The 15178-nt window shown below is 40.8% G+C and overlaps 1 protein-coding gene across 15 annotated transcripts in view; it reads left to right on the top strand.

Annotated features, from left to right (window-relative positions):
• Positions 1–15178, top strand: part of ST3GAL4 (ST3 beta-galactoside alpha-2,3-sialyltransferase 4) — a 115778-nt gene that overhangs the window by 95183 nt on the left and 5417 nt on the right. For all 15 annotated transcript variants that reach the window (XM_081333667.1, XM_081333658.1, XM_081333657.1 and 12 more), the window contains 6 exons: positions 3010–3079; positions 5202–5282; positions 6053–6150; positions 9818–9878; positions 12652–12747; positions 13870–14059. In XM_081333667.1, coding sequence (XP_081189793.1) covers positions 3010–3079; positions 5202–5282; positions 6053–6150; positions 9818–9878; positions 12652–12747; positions 13870–14059 — 596 coding nt within the window. The remainder of the gene's footprint in view (positions 1–3009; positions 3080–5201; positions 5283–6052; positions 6151–9817; positions 9879–12651; positions 12748–13869; positions 14060–15178) is intronic.

Raw genomic sequence — 15178 nt, 5'->3', positions numbered from 1 at the left:
ACCATTTTCACAGTTACGACTTTTGCAGCATTCCCGTGATCGTGTGATTAAAATTCAGATGCTTTGGCAACAGATTCCTATTGGATGATTGTTACTGTGTCCCAAGGGCATGGGATCCCCTATTGCAACCTTCTGACAATCAAAGTCAATGGGAAAAACAGGTTGCCTTAACAACTTTGGTTACTAACTTATCAACTCCAGCAATCCATTTCACAACGGTGGCAAGAAAAGTCGTAAAATGAGGCAACACTCACTTCACAAACATCTCTCTTAACCAGAGAAATTTTGCACTCCGTTGTGGTCAAGAGTTGAATTAAAGTTCAGTGCAAAAGAGGCTGATAACTAACACCTTGTTCCCCAAGGTCATTTAAAGCAGGGGTCCTCAACCTTGCCAACTTTAAGACTTGTGGGCTTCAACTCCCAGAATTCCTCAGCAAAGCTGGCTGAGGAATTCTGGGAGTTGAAGTCCACAAGTCTTAAAGTTGGCAAGGTTGAGGACCCCCGATCTAAAGTCTTGGCCCAACAAATTCAGCTGACTTTGTACATCTTCTCTTTCTCCTTTTGCTTTCTGTGTGGTGCCTTTGTGAACCCAGTCTACGAGGTTTAGTTGATGGTGCAATCCACTATTCAAAGCCAGAAAATGGATTAACCCAGTTAAGTCTGTTCTGCAAATTCTGCCAGTATGAAGTACTTAAAGGAGTTAATTTGCTAGGTCCTGCATAATCTTCTTTGCAATAGGTTGCTTAACTGGCCTTTCTGGATCTCCAGAGCAACTTCAGTTCTGACCATCTGTTCAGTTTTCTCTTGCTGCCCTGTGATTTATAGAATTAAATTAATAGTAGATACACAGCTATAGTGTTAGCGAGTCTGAGTGTCATCCCAATAAAATTAGTTTCTCGGTTCTCTACACTGTAGAGAAATGAGAGTAGAGTCATTTTTTTTAATTTCATCTTTAAACAAAGTGTATCTCAAAACCGGGAGAGCAAGAAGTGTAGAGGCTATAAATTAAGCTGGACTTTTCTTTGGCTTACAGACGTACTTTTTTATTGGTTCAAAAATATCAGTGGAAAAGATAATAATAATAATAATAATAATAATAATAATAATAATAATAATAATAATAATAATAATAATAATAATAATAATAATAGCAATAGTAATAATAGTAGTAGTAGTGGTGGTGATAGTGGTGGTGATGGTAATAGTATTTTTATTTTATTTTTTTATTTTAATTCCATTTATATCCCGCCCTTCTCCAAAGACTCAGGGCGGCTTACAAGCTTAGCAGTAGCCTTCATTCTTTGTATATGCCTGCTTATTAGGGCTTTCACACCCCCCCCAAGCGGCATTATTACAAAGTCAGCTTAATTGCCCCCAACAATCTGGGTCCTCATTTTACCTACCTCGGAAGGATGGAAGGCTGAGTCAACCTTGAGCCTGGTGGGACGCGAACCTGCACTAATTGCAGGCAGCTGGTGTTACTTAAGGAGGCATTAGCCCACTGCTCCACCAAGGCTTTAGTAATAGAGTTGGAAGGGACCTTGGAGGTCATCTAGTCCAACCCCCTGCTCAGGCAGGAAACCCTATACCATTTCAGGCAAATGGCTGTCCATCCAGTCTCTTCTTAAAAACCTCCAGTGTTGGAGCATTCACCACTTCTGGAGGCAGGTTGTTCCACTGGTTAGTTGTTCTAACTGTCAAGAAGTTTCTCCTTAGTTCTAGGTTGCTTCTCTCCTTGATGAGTTTCCATTCCATTAGTTTTTGTCTAGGCATTAGATTTAGATTTATATTTAGACTTAGATTTAGCTTTATATAGATTAGATTTAGATTTATATATAGATTAGATTTATATTTAGATTATTAGATCAATTTTTCCCCCTCTGAATACCAAGCGATATCCCAAACTTTGCTTCCCTTTCTTACCGAAGGAAAGAACGTCCATCTGTTCATCTTTTTCAAGATAGCTCGAAGCAGAAATAACATCAGCTCAGGTACCCTCATGTATTTTTTTTCTCCTTTTATGCTCACAGCAAAAAAGGATGAGATACAGGTAATCTTCAACTTATAGCCAAACTGAGCCAAAATTTCTATTGCCAAGAGAGACTGGCGTTAAATGAGCTTTGCCCCATTCTACGACCTTTCTTAATAATAATAATAATAATAAAGTTGGAAGGGACCTTGGAGGTCATCTAGTCCAGCCCCCTGCTCAGGCAGGAAACCCTATACCATTTCAGACAAACGGCTGTCCGGTCTCTTCTTAAAAACTTCCAGTGTTGGAGCATTCACAGCTTCTGGATTCACAGTCGTTTAATGAATCACCCAGTTGTTAAGTTAGGAACACGGATGTTCAGTGGCTTCCCCCATTGATTTTGCTTATCAGAAGGTCACAAAAAGGGGTCACGTGATCCTGGGACACTGCGACCATCATAAATAGGATCCCGTTGCCAGGCATCTGAATTTTGATCATGTGACCAAGGGGATGCTGCAAACTGTTGTAAGTGTGAAAAACTCATTTTTTCCCGAGCCGTTGTAACTTCAAGAGGTCACTAAACAGTTCTTAGTTAAGGATTACTGTATGCTGTTTTCCTTAGCTGTAGGGTTTGTCCTGTTATCTGCATTGTGTTTGTTCTTGATTACAACAAACCAGGTTGGAAGTATGGTTTGTTTTGCTGGTTTGAGCTATCCAGTTTTAAACGTAACTTCATTCCAAAGTGCAGAGAGAGTAGTAGGTACAGGTGCTAGAAAATTAGAGTTAGTAGAAGCATACAAATGCCATGATTCATCTCTTTCCCAATGCCTATTTTTTTGTTGGTTGGTTGTTTTTTGTTTTAATGGAAAACATTCATGTTCAGAATATTGAAAAGACCTGCCCACTCTCATTTGTTCATTTGTTCACTCCTTCAAATTTATTAAACTAACTCTCCTCTTCTCTTCCATATTTTATGGTTGAAAGATTCCACTGTTGAAGGACTCGGGCGTAACACCTCTCCTACTCTTTTCTTTGCTCAGGATGGAAGATACTTGGAGTATTGGCTGTATTTTTGCTGATGGTGTGGTATACGATATCCCGGGAAGAAAGGTATATACAGCTGTGAGTGTGTTTCTTAAAAAAAAAAGGATATAGGAAGTTCATTAGTCCTCACTTTGTCTCCTTAGCTAGATGGATAATGCTAATTAGAAGTCACTTTTCAGAATTTTGAGCCTGTGTGAGACACACACACACACACACACAGAAAGAAAGAGAGAGAGAGAGAGAGAGAGAGAGAGAGAGAGAGAGAGAGAGAGAGAGAGAGAGAGAGAGAGAGAGAGAGAGAGAAATTTTGGCCCATTTGTGCTGGAGGTTGGGCTATAAATAAGCAAGGTTTTGTGTTTTGAATCCTTGTTGTTTATTGGTCCCTTTTTAGTACAGCTTGAAAGTGAGGACTATACGTATATACAGTGCTTATTGGCTCAAGGCAGAATATATAGCATTCCATCCTACTGTCCCCCAACCTCAGTAACTACACTATGAGGTAGATTAAGCTGAGAGAAAGTTGCTGTCCTAAGGTCCCTCCGCATAGAGGCTCATAGCCAGGAAGCTTCCATGGCCCATGGTGGGTTTGAATTTGAAATCTTAACACATTCACCACTCTACTTCATTGACTCTTGGGCCGAGAGAGGATCTAGCCCAAAGTCATCCAGTGAACCTCTGCTCCTGAGGAGGGACTTGAATCTGGGTCTCACTGGGCCTAGTTCAACATCTTTGCCTGTATACTACCAGAAACACACGATCCCCAATAAATCTGTTGAAACACAAAAGTAGTGATCTTATTCAGGATGTTATATCTCACCTCCTAAACCACAACTATGAAGACAGAACCCTTGAAGACCATCTCAGTGCTGTCTATGGAGTCTTCCTGGTCATGGTTATCCCAAAGGTGCTTTTTCAAAAGGCAACAGGACTTGGTTTTTCCTTGAAGACGTTTTGCTTCTCATCCAAGAAGCTTCTTCAGTTCTGAGCTGAAAACAAAGTCCAGTTGCTTTTTGAAAAAAAAGCACGTTTGGGACATCTCAGTGCTGCTACACCTGTTAGGTAACATTCTCGATTGGGACTGTGTGACCATTTTTTTTAAAAAAAATGAAATAAAAAGCAAACAGTTTTTAAAAAGTGATATAATCATTCAATTATATAATTTTAAATATATATTTTTGTTCAGCCCTGAGTTTTCCATGGGTTTTCTAGGTGAGATCTATACAGTCCATCAATGGCCTTTTCCCACAGTGGGCTTTATGTTAGATGTATATTCCACTTTTCCTTAAGAAGCCTTGCTCCATCTTGTGTCACAATAAAATTGTAAAAAAATAATACAAAAGTGTACCAGCTAGTCAAACAATACAATTTTGCGTACACTGTGTAATGGGCAGAAGGAATATCCTCGAATCACAGGAGAAAGATCCACATCCAAGGCAACTGCGAAATCAAAGAAATTGGAATCTGGGCCAGATATATAATTCGAATAAGCCTCTCGGAAAAGGCTCTCTTTAGTTTTAATGACAATAAAGGGAGGGAGGGAGGGAAGAAGCATGTTCAGTCTTGCAAAATAAATACAAGCCTTGGAGGTAGTCTAAATAGATCAGAACACTAGAACACTACATTTCTTGCAAGTCTTAATGTGCTTTATCCCTCCCTGCCTTTGTTCCAGATAACCACCAAGAATTAATTCTGAAATCCTTATTCACATACCTGCTGTAGAATCATATTTTGTTTATCGGACACAGCCCATTATGGATTTTGTTATTATAACCCTGTCATAAAAGTTATACTGGCTTGTGTGACTTAGCTTTTCTAGTCTGATCTATTTTGCAGGGCTAATGCCAAGAATTCGTTTCTTATCAGCTGAAGCAGGAAAATATTCATAGTGAACGCCCTATTTTTTTTTAAAGAACAATTTTACTAAAACGTTGCTTGGAATTGCCTGTGTCCTTAGGCAGTGCCTTAAAATGCTTCTTAGGTCTTTGGTTAGGATTTGAATTATTTGGTTTTCATCAATCTTAGATTGTGAATCTAGCTGTAGATTAATAGTACTATTAGTACTGCTAATAAAAATAACATTTGAATCATTAAATTTCTACCAGTCTTAACCTGTGAATACAACTGCAGATTGTTAACAACAACAATAATAATAATATCACTTCCTTCCTCCTTGCCATTTGTCTTCCAGTTTTGATTTCCACTTTCAAGATGAAAAGATGACTTGTCCTGTAAAAGAGATAGAAAGGAAAGCTGCACAACTGATATCAAAGTGGGTAACAGAGTCTGTTTTTGCTAGAACAATAACAATAATAAAGTTGGAAGGGACCTTGGAGGTCATCTAGTCCAATAATAATAATAATAATAATAATAATAATAATAATAATAATAATAATAATAGCAGCAGCAGCAACAACAGCAGCAGCAACAACAAACAATAATAAAAATAACAATAACAATAACAACAATAAAGTTGGAAGCGACCTTGGAGGTCATCTAGTCCAGCCCCCTGCTCAGGCAGGAAACCTATACCATTTCAGACAGAATAGCTGTCCAGTCTCTTCTTAAAAACTTCCAGTGTTGGAGCATTCACAGCTTCTGGAGGCAGGTTGTTCCACTGGTCAATTGTTCTAACTGTCAGGAAGTTTCTCCTTAGTTCCAGGTTGCTTCTCTCCTTGATTAATTTCCATCCGTTGCTTCTTGTCCTGCCTTCAGGGGCTTTGGGGAACAGCTTGACTCCCTCTTCTTTTGGGGCAGCCCCTGAGATATTGGAAGACAGCTATCATGTCGCCCCTCACCCTTCTCTTCGTTAAACTAGACATACCCAATTCCAGCAACCGTTCTTTATACGTTTTAGCCTCCAGTCCCCAGATCATCTTTGAGAAGAATCAGATGATCACAGATCTTTTCTATTTAATTTTCCTGAACTTGAAAGGGGAAGGAATGTAGTGGGCCCCAGAAGTGTTGCTAAACAAGAAAGGAAAGATAAAAGCTGCCAACGGTCTCTGAATCATATCTCCATCTTCTCTTTCTTAACTTCAGTTACACACGGGAACCTCCGCTGTTTTTACAGCTCAAGGACTATTTTTGGGAGAAGACCCCCTCACTTTATGAACTGCCTTATGGTACCAAAGGAGCAGGTAAGCAAACGATATGTCTCCCTCTCTTTCTCCTTCCTTCTTAACATAACGGTTCTATTTCTATTTTATTTTATTTATTTTTTATTCTAGTTGATTTTTATTTTCTTGGACAGTTTTCACCCTCCTTTGCTAAAGGCTTTGTTGGAATTATGGTCCAACATATTAAGTTTCATTTGCCAGGCATGCCTGAATCTGATCCAGAATATGATTATTATTATTTTTTTTAGTAATTTTGTCCTCCTCTAAATTTCTCCAAGATCCACTCTATCATCTATTTTTATCAAATTTTATTAGTTTATAGTATAAGATAAAGAAATTACAAAAGTAAATAGTAGGAAAGATGAGGAAGGGGAAAGGGGAAAGAAAAGTGGGGGGAAGCAAAAAGGAAAAAAGAAGAAAAAACACATTGACTTCCAACTTCCTTTGGTGCAGTAAAATAGAACATTCACATCAAACCTCAACTTTTTCGTTTTACGAAGTAATATAAACTAGCCATTTCGATTACAACAAATCTATCTAATCGGAAAAGCCCAAAATCAAAATTTCATTTTTTTTCCACCTCAAGCACAAAGTCCAGAAGCGGTTTCCGACGTAGAAATAAAATTACTCGTTTTCTTTAACCAAAACAGTCAATTTAGCCATCTCTGCTAGTTCCACAGTCACATTGTAGATCAATGAGACCTTCCATTTTTGAGCGTCGAGTAGATCCACTCTATCATCTCCAGATGATCTCCAGGCAGATCCAGAATTACGTAGCTTCCCACAACGGCGTTGCACTTGATGTCTTTCTTTTCAGATTGCACACTCAAGAGCTATTGAACAAGACATTCATGCCATTGTTTAGTGGATCTCCTCTGCCTATTCTACCTAGGTTGGTTTGGTATTAACCGTTACACTAATCAGAGTAGACTTGCTAGGTGTTGAAAAGGAAGGATGGAAGTGAAGGAAGAAAAAAATAGTTATGGTCCATTGCTTTCTCTCTCTCTCTCTCTCTCTCTCTCTCTCTCTCTCTCTCTCTCTCTCTCTCTCTCTCTCTCTCTCTCTCTCTCTCTCTCTCTCTCTTACCTTTGGAGTGGAGACAAAATATAATATCTCCCCCCCCCCTCTCTCTCTCTCTCTCTCTCTCTTACCTTTGGAGTGGAGACAAAATATAATCTCTCTCTCTCTCTCCCTCTCTCTCTCCCTCCCTCCCTCTCCCTCCCTCCCTCCCTCTCCCTCACTCCCTCCCTCCCCCCCCTCTCTCATTGTGTGACCTTGGCCAGGGAACCCTAGGAAGAAGGAAATGTCAAATCACTTTCAACATTTTACCAAGAAAACTGTAGGGATTTGTCCAGGCAGTTGCTAGTAGTCAAAACTGCCTCAAAGGTATCACCCATTCAACCCCCTCACCCCCAGAAAAATTCGGATACAAGTTTAAAATAGCTTTGAGCCAGAAAAAAAGATTATTATTTTTTTAAAAAAACAACACAATTCAGGAGCAGTTCTTTCACCAGTATTGCTATGGTCATGATCTGGAGTCTTTCTGCTTAAAAGCTAGTCTGCTGAAAATTTTTCATCTCAGGTTGCCATTGTATGATTTTGTTAATGATTCCATTTTTATCTACGATGACATCACGTTCATCTCCGTATTAATTATTTCAACTGTATGACCTTTTTAACTTCATTGGTTTTGCTCCAGTAGACAAAAGGTTCCGTTGACAGTAATGCATTAGATAAATTTTTGCTGCCTGTGAATGGACCCATTATAAAGTTGCTCTTGGCTGGTATTTCAACCACAATAACAACACAAAGGAAAGTATTTTGTCTCCAGCTTCCCCACACTGAGATGTAACATCAACATCACCGAGTTGGTTACAGTACTTGAAAATGACAGATAGTCTATTAAACAGTATTTGTCCAGAAAGAGATGAACTCTAAAAACTAAACACAGTTCAAGGATTTTGATACAAAAAAGGAACAGTAATATTTCCTAATCTTTGTCTCTCTCTGTGTAAGACAAAACTGCCATTGTATACAAAAGTCACTTAATGAAAAGTCTATTGTGTTACAAAATGTGTTGGGTTCTGCTTATTAATTGGTGGTGTCTTAGTTTTATTCCTTTATGTATTGATTGGGTGGTTCTTTTAAATTTCCAGTGCAATCATTAATGACAGGCGAATAGCATTTTCCTCACGAGAATACTGCACGCAACCTGTTTTAAAAAGCTGAACTTTTTTTTTATTTTATTTTATTAAATTAGTTAGTAGCACAGATCTCTTTTTAAATGTGTTAAATACCAGACCTTTGAAGAGAGAGAGAGAAAAAAACTGTTAAGAAAGGACATGTAATTTATTCTTCTTACCTTGATGACATTTTCATCTTCCAGAAGGTAAAGAAAAGGAACAATAGAAGCAGTTATCCTTAGCCGTTTGATTACCAGGAAAAATTGTAATTGTAAAATATAAGCCTTTGGCCGAAATGATGAGGTTAGCTTGAGATTTATGCCACTCAGAGACAGGGGGAAATAAGCACGTTCAGACATTCAACCTGGATTTGAGTAGACTGCAGCATGTTTAAGGACATAGAGTCTTCTCAGTAGAAATATTTAAGAAGTTCCAGATTAATGGGAAATTTGTTGAAGGATAGCATTGGATAACAGAATAACAGCTGGAAGGGATTTTTTTTGGCGGTGGGGGGGGTGTCTTCTAGTCCAACCCCCCTGTTCATGCTATATTGGAGACCCTATTTAAACTTACACTGAAGAAGCTATGAATACACAATTAAATGAGCAAAAATAAGAGAGCTCTAGAGAAAACATAGCTGCATTACCAAGTCTATTTTTAGCGGATTCAGTTTGAGAAGGAAAATGTATAGGAAATATGTTTCAAATAAGCTACATTAAGATTGACTACAAAAGAAGTAGATATCATCGCAAGAGCCATGTGTTTTCCATCTTCCAAAAAGAGAAAAAGAAATTCTAAAATCCAAATATTTAGAAACTAGCCATCTTGATGCTGATACCTGCATGTATCTGGACCAGATCGTCGAGCAGTTAGTTTGTGAACATTTGGAGGGAGAAGCAACTGCCTTCACAAAGAGACAGATTAGGTTTCTGAACAATAAATCTGATCAGATTAATTAACTTAAGTACTTTCAAGATGAAAATAGACCCAATGGCAGGATCCTGACAGGGGTAAGGAATTAGATGAATGAACTCACGTCAGTGAACTGTCAGCCTTGTTAAGAGGTCTCTTTGCGAACACAGTTTTTTTTGTTTCTAGGACAGCTTGCCACAGCCAGCTCATCGTGGCCAACTTGCCACGGCCATCTCGCCACGGGACAGTTCTGCCACGGCTAGCTTTCCATGCGACAGTTTGCTGCAAGAGAAGCATTACACCAATATGAAAGAAATGGGTGAAATGGAATCCTTAAAGAAAGGATACAAAAGGAGGACGGAATGAAATGTGAATGACAAAAATTAAAATTATTTTTAAAATTGTTTTAAATAAATAAAATTGTTGAATTTTCCTGCGGCGAGGTGCCCGGTAGCGATTTGGCCGTGGGGAGTTGTCCTGTGACAAGCTGACTATGGCGAATTGGTAGCGGCAAGTTAGCTGGAGCAAATTGTCCCCTTCTGTTCCATTGTTCCTAATCTGTACGTATCTTGCCTGTGTCGTTTGCTCTGCAGAGGAAATTCTCCTACGTCTTCTAACAATCACAAGCTTCTCTCTCCCCGAAAACATTGAAAGGTAATATCAAGTTTATCCGTCTCCCCCTTTCCCTACGTTTTTAAGCCCATTGGAAGTTTCCAAGTCCTTTTTAAAAATACACGAAGTATTCTATAGCCTTGAAAGATCAGGAACTTTGATTTGCACTGAAGACCGTTGAGAGGGCTTCTTGCTTAGAGCTTGTTAGGACAGGCAGCCCCCACTTACAACTGCCATTGGGACTGGGGATCCTCTTAGTAAGCTGAACGGTGGTTACGTAATGCCAGATTTTATGACCTTTTGCGCCACAGTTGTTAAGTGAACCCCGGCAGTTGTTAAGTGCATCGCATGGTCGTTAAGCAAATCTGGCCTCCCCCATTGAGTTTGCTTGTCAGAAACTGCCTGGAAGGTTGTAAATGGCAATCACCTGATCCCGGGATCCTGTGACCGTTGTACATGCATACAAGTGTTGCCAAGTGTCTGATTTTTTTATCATGTGAGTATGGAGATACATGCATGGTAATAATAATAATAATAATAATAATAATAATAATAATAATAATAATAATAATAATAATAATAATAATAATATGATGATGATGATGATGATGATGATGATGATGTTGGAAGGGACCTTGGAGGTCATCTAGTCCAACCCCCTGCTCAGGCAGGAAACCCTATACCAGGGGTAGGCAACCTCGGCTCTTTTATGACTCGTGGACGTCAACTCCCAGAATTCCTGAGTCAGCCATGCTGAGGGGAAAGGAAGAGTTTCCAAGCTGAGCCATGCTGGCTCAGGAATTCTGGGAGTTGAAGTCCACGAGTCATAAAAGAGCCGAGGTTGCCTACCTCTGCCCTATACCATTTCCGACAAATGGTTGTCCAGTCTCTTCTTTGAAAACCTCCAGTGTTGGATCATTCACAACTTCTTAGAGGCAGGTTGTTCCACTGGTTAGTTGTTCTAACTGTCAGGAAGTTTCTCCTTAGTTCTAGGTTGCTTCTCTCCTTGATGAGTTTCCATCCGTTGCTTCTTGTCCTGCCTTCAGGTGCTTTGGAGAATAGCTTGACTCCCTCTTCTTTGTGGCAGCCCCTGAGATACTGGAAGACTGCTATCATGTCACCCCTCGCCCTTTTTTTTTAAGTAGACTAGACATACCCATAAGTGTGATGGCCAGTTTTAAGTCACTTACTGTATTTTGGTGCCATGGAAACATTGAAACAGTCATGGTTTTATGTTCGAGGATTATCTCAATCCCTTCCCTTCTACTTCTTGCTTCATTTACCCCTCCCTGCTTTTTTTCTTTAACCACTTCTGCTTTTTGCATGGCTAGGCTTCATCCACTTGTCAGACAGCTTCTGCTGGCTCTCAGCTTGCCTTAGAAGCCTGTAGCGCCACTCCTGTTCCTCCACCCCCCCCACCCCCAATGACACCTTTAGGTGGGACTCTCTCAATGCTGTCTAATGTCTGTGTGCATTTTCCCATTTAGTATGACCGTAGTACTGTGTTTTGTCCTTCGCAACCTATCTCAACGTATCTTATCTTACCTCACGTTATCTTATCTACATTGTGTTTGTTGCTTTATTATATTACATTATGTTACCTTCCCTTACCTACATGTCTATGGAGACGCTCAGTCCTGCAAGTCATGGTGACTTCAGCTCTGACTGGATGGTGGGGAAATGGAAGGATTTATATTCCTTGCAGACAGCTGGTCATTTGCATTCTTTTAGAGAATCGTTGAAGCCACTCCCCACCGTCCAGTCAGAGCTGAAGAAGCTTCTTGGGTGAGAAGCCAAATGTCTTCAAAAGGAAAAACAAGAAAGTCCAGTTGCCTCTGGAAAAAGCACTTTTGGGACTAGGGTATATTATGTTACATTAATAATATAACGTAACATAACATAACATAACATAACACAACATAACTTTCTTTACTCCTCCCTTTTCTTGGTATTATTATTATTACTATTATTATTCTGTTGCTTTGCATGTACACTCAGAGTTTCTGCACCGGAGACAAATTTCTTGTGTGTCTAATCACCCTTAGCCAAATAAAGTATTCATTCATTCATTCATTCATTCACTCATTTATTTATTTATTCGTTCATTCATGCTCAATATTTCCCACTTAAGGCTTGCCTATCTTCAGATTGCGATGCCTGCTGGGGTTATCATTGCAAAGCAATGTGGTCATGCAGGAGAGGACAGGCTGCCTGCAGTTGGCTAGCAGCTGGGCTGATAGTGCCCTGTCTCTTTAAGACCCCTCCCTGGCCGCCCCAGCTTTCCAGGGATGATAAAAAGCCCAGCAGAAAAACAGTTGTGTGTTGTGGTTGTGTTGAAGGTGTTCTAGGAGTGAGAAGGGAGGCAGTTTCTGTTCTTTTGTGGAAAATAAAGCCCCTTGAAGCAGCCTAGGGCTAATAGTCAGAAATATTGTTCTTTAGCAGTGAGCCTCACACACTGTAGCAGTCTAGTACTTCCTTGGGAAGTGTGTGTGGAGGAACTGTGGCTACCACCTATTGTGTACTTGTGTTTAGGTTGCCTAAAAGCCAGGCAGGCATGTGTTGGCCCTCAGGAGCTTTGGCTGCCTAAAAGAAACTCTGGCATCATTTTTTAAACTATTGCACTGCTTAGTGACAGCAATCCCAGCCCCCAGTTGCCGCCGTAACCCAAGGACTATCGACCTAGAGATTGAGCAAAGCATATACCAGAGATGCTTTCATCACTGCACGGAAGAGCACTCGGTAAATGCAGGCGATGAGTTGTAACAGTGAAATGTGATGTGTGGTGCATTAAAAGTCCTCCTTGCCTGTTTTGCAGCTTGAAGTGCCGCCGATGTGCAGTCGTTGGGAACGGCTACCGGCTGAGAAACAGCTCAATGGGAGAAGTCATTAACAAATACGACATTGTGATCAGGTATCAAGAAGCAGATGATGTTGATCTGTGTCATTTCCATGTATATCACGGTGGACCAGAGAATTACTCATAATGGGAAACCCGGACCTGGCCGTATTAGGGCATATCTTTTGTTTCGGAATACTTGATGCTGGGATGCTGTTTCTGCCAACATGTCAATATACACGAAGTCCTTGACTTACAACCGTTTGTTTAGGGACTGCTCAAAGTTAACAACAGCACTGAAAAAAAGTGATGTATGACCGTTCTTCCCCCCACAACCATTGCAGCATCCCTAGGGTCACATAATCAAAATTCAGACGTTGGCAACTGGCATGTATTTATGAAGGTGGCAGGGTCATGTGACCCCCTTTTGTGACCATCTGACCAGCAAGGCCAATGGGGAAGTCAGATTCTTTTAATGACTGCATGATTCAGTTAACAGCTGCAGTGATTCGCTTACACCTGTGGCAAGAAAGGCCGCAAAATGTGGCAAAACTCCTTTAACAACTGTCTTGCTTAGCCATGAGAATTTTGGGCTTCATTGTGATCATAAGTTTATTTTGTCAAGGTTCCAACTGACGAACCCAACCATGCAAATACCTTCAAGGCTTTCCAAACCGTCAGTGTAAAGCTTTATTGAGTACATCATTTTGGCCCGCATGCAAGCAAAACCAGCTCTAAGAAAACCTCACCTAATCCCATATAATAAAAGTATAGAATTCCCCCTCCTCCTTCTTGGTCAGGTCATGTTGCCCCATTAGGTGGAATAATATTGTTATGAGAAAGTGTCTCTGGGTCTGGCCAGACACCTGGTGAACTGTCCTTGGTTCTCATGGTCTGCTTTCTTGATCTTTTGAAGTCTCCGTTCCGATCCCTTTCCCCCCAAGTTTGTTGGCAAGCTGAGAAGCAATAATTGTCAAACTAGCAAAAACGTGCTTCAAACTTGACATTTAAAAAAAATACTGAACCAATTCTTGAAGAAAAAACATGCTCTGTTCTCATGTTCCATGTGCCCTGCCCAACCGACCAGTGGCCGCTGTTCCGGCACCAGTTTCTTATAGCTGGAATATTTCCTTATACATGAATCCATGCCCACATGACTTTATGCCCTTGTGTATCACCTTCTCTTCCTCTCTCCAGGCTGAACAATGCACCAGTCCACGGTTACGAACGCGATGTGGGCACCAAAACCACCATGCGTCTTTTCTATCCCGAGTCAGCACATTTCAATCCTCAGACTGATAACAACCCAAACACATTGCTGGTGTTAGTGGCGTTCAAACCCATGGATTTTATGTGGATGGAGACAATTCTCCACGACAAGAAAAGAGTAAGTGGTTAGCGTATCTTTTTTGTGTGTGTGTTTAATCATGGAAAAAAGGGACGCGGTGGCTCAGTGGGTTAGGACGCTGAGCTTGTCGATCAGAAGGTCGGCAGTTTGGCAGGTCAAATCCCGAGTGCCGCGTAACAGAGTGAGCGCCTGTTACTTGTCCCAGCTTCTGCCAACCTAGCAGTTCGAAAGCAGGTAAAAATGCAAGTAGAAAAATAGGGACCACTACGGTGGGAAGGTAACAGCGTTCCGTGCGCCTTTGGCGTCTAGTCATGCCGGCCACATGACCACGGAGACGTCCTCGGACAAGCGCTGGCTGTTCGGCTTTGAAACAGAGATGAGCACCGGCCCCTAGAGTCGGAAACGACTAGCACGCACGTGCAGGGGAACCTTTACCTTTACCTTAATCATGGAAAAGGACACAAAGCCCACTTGCCCCCCAAAAAACCCCCAAACTCACTGTGGATTTGGAAGTTCTTTTCTTCCACCCTCCAAAGCAGAGCGTTGTGTTAGAAATACCGATTTGTTTGTGGGGTTGAACGTGGGATGTCCAATTTTGGTCTCATGCAAATGATGCTCATTAACCAGATGTGGACAAGATCTATGTTCTTTGTCTGATTTCCTTGCTCATCCGTGGTTGAAACAACTGCTTCACTAAGTCCTTCTGTGATTGGAGAAGGCAGAAGGAAAAACCCTAAGGAATGGGAAGAGGAGCTGTCTAAATAAAGATAATGGTCGAATAAAACAAATCTGACTCCAAGACAGGAAGGGAATTTGAGGGTGCTTTCAGATAAGACCTACCTTAGTTTTCATCAAGATAGAGGTAGTTCTCAATTTATGACTGGCTGCTTAGTGACCGTTTGAAGTTACAAGAGACCTTCCTGGAGCTACTTGCAACCTGGTTCTGAAGTTCCAGGAGCTGCCCCCCCCACCCCGTGGTTATCGCAGTGTCCTCTGGTCTCACAACTGCATTTTATGAAGTTTTTGCCAAAAAAAACCCCTCAGCATTTACTTCCAATTTTCAGCAAAACCATCCCATAGCGAACCAGTGATTCACTTAATGACTGCAGCGTTTCCTTAACAGATGCTGTAAGAAAGGTGGCAAAACCAGGTTGGTCA

The sequence above is a fragment of the Vipera berus genome (genome assembly GCF_964194415.1).
Source record: "Vipera berus genome assembly, chromosome: 8".
In the NCBI taxonomy this organism is placed as follows: Eukaryota; Metazoa; Chordata; class Lepidosauria; order Squamata; family Viperidae; genus Vipera; species Vipera berus.
The sequence above is the reverse complement of the archived record's forward strand: the minus strand, read 5'-3'. Positions and strand labels throughout refer to the sequence as shown.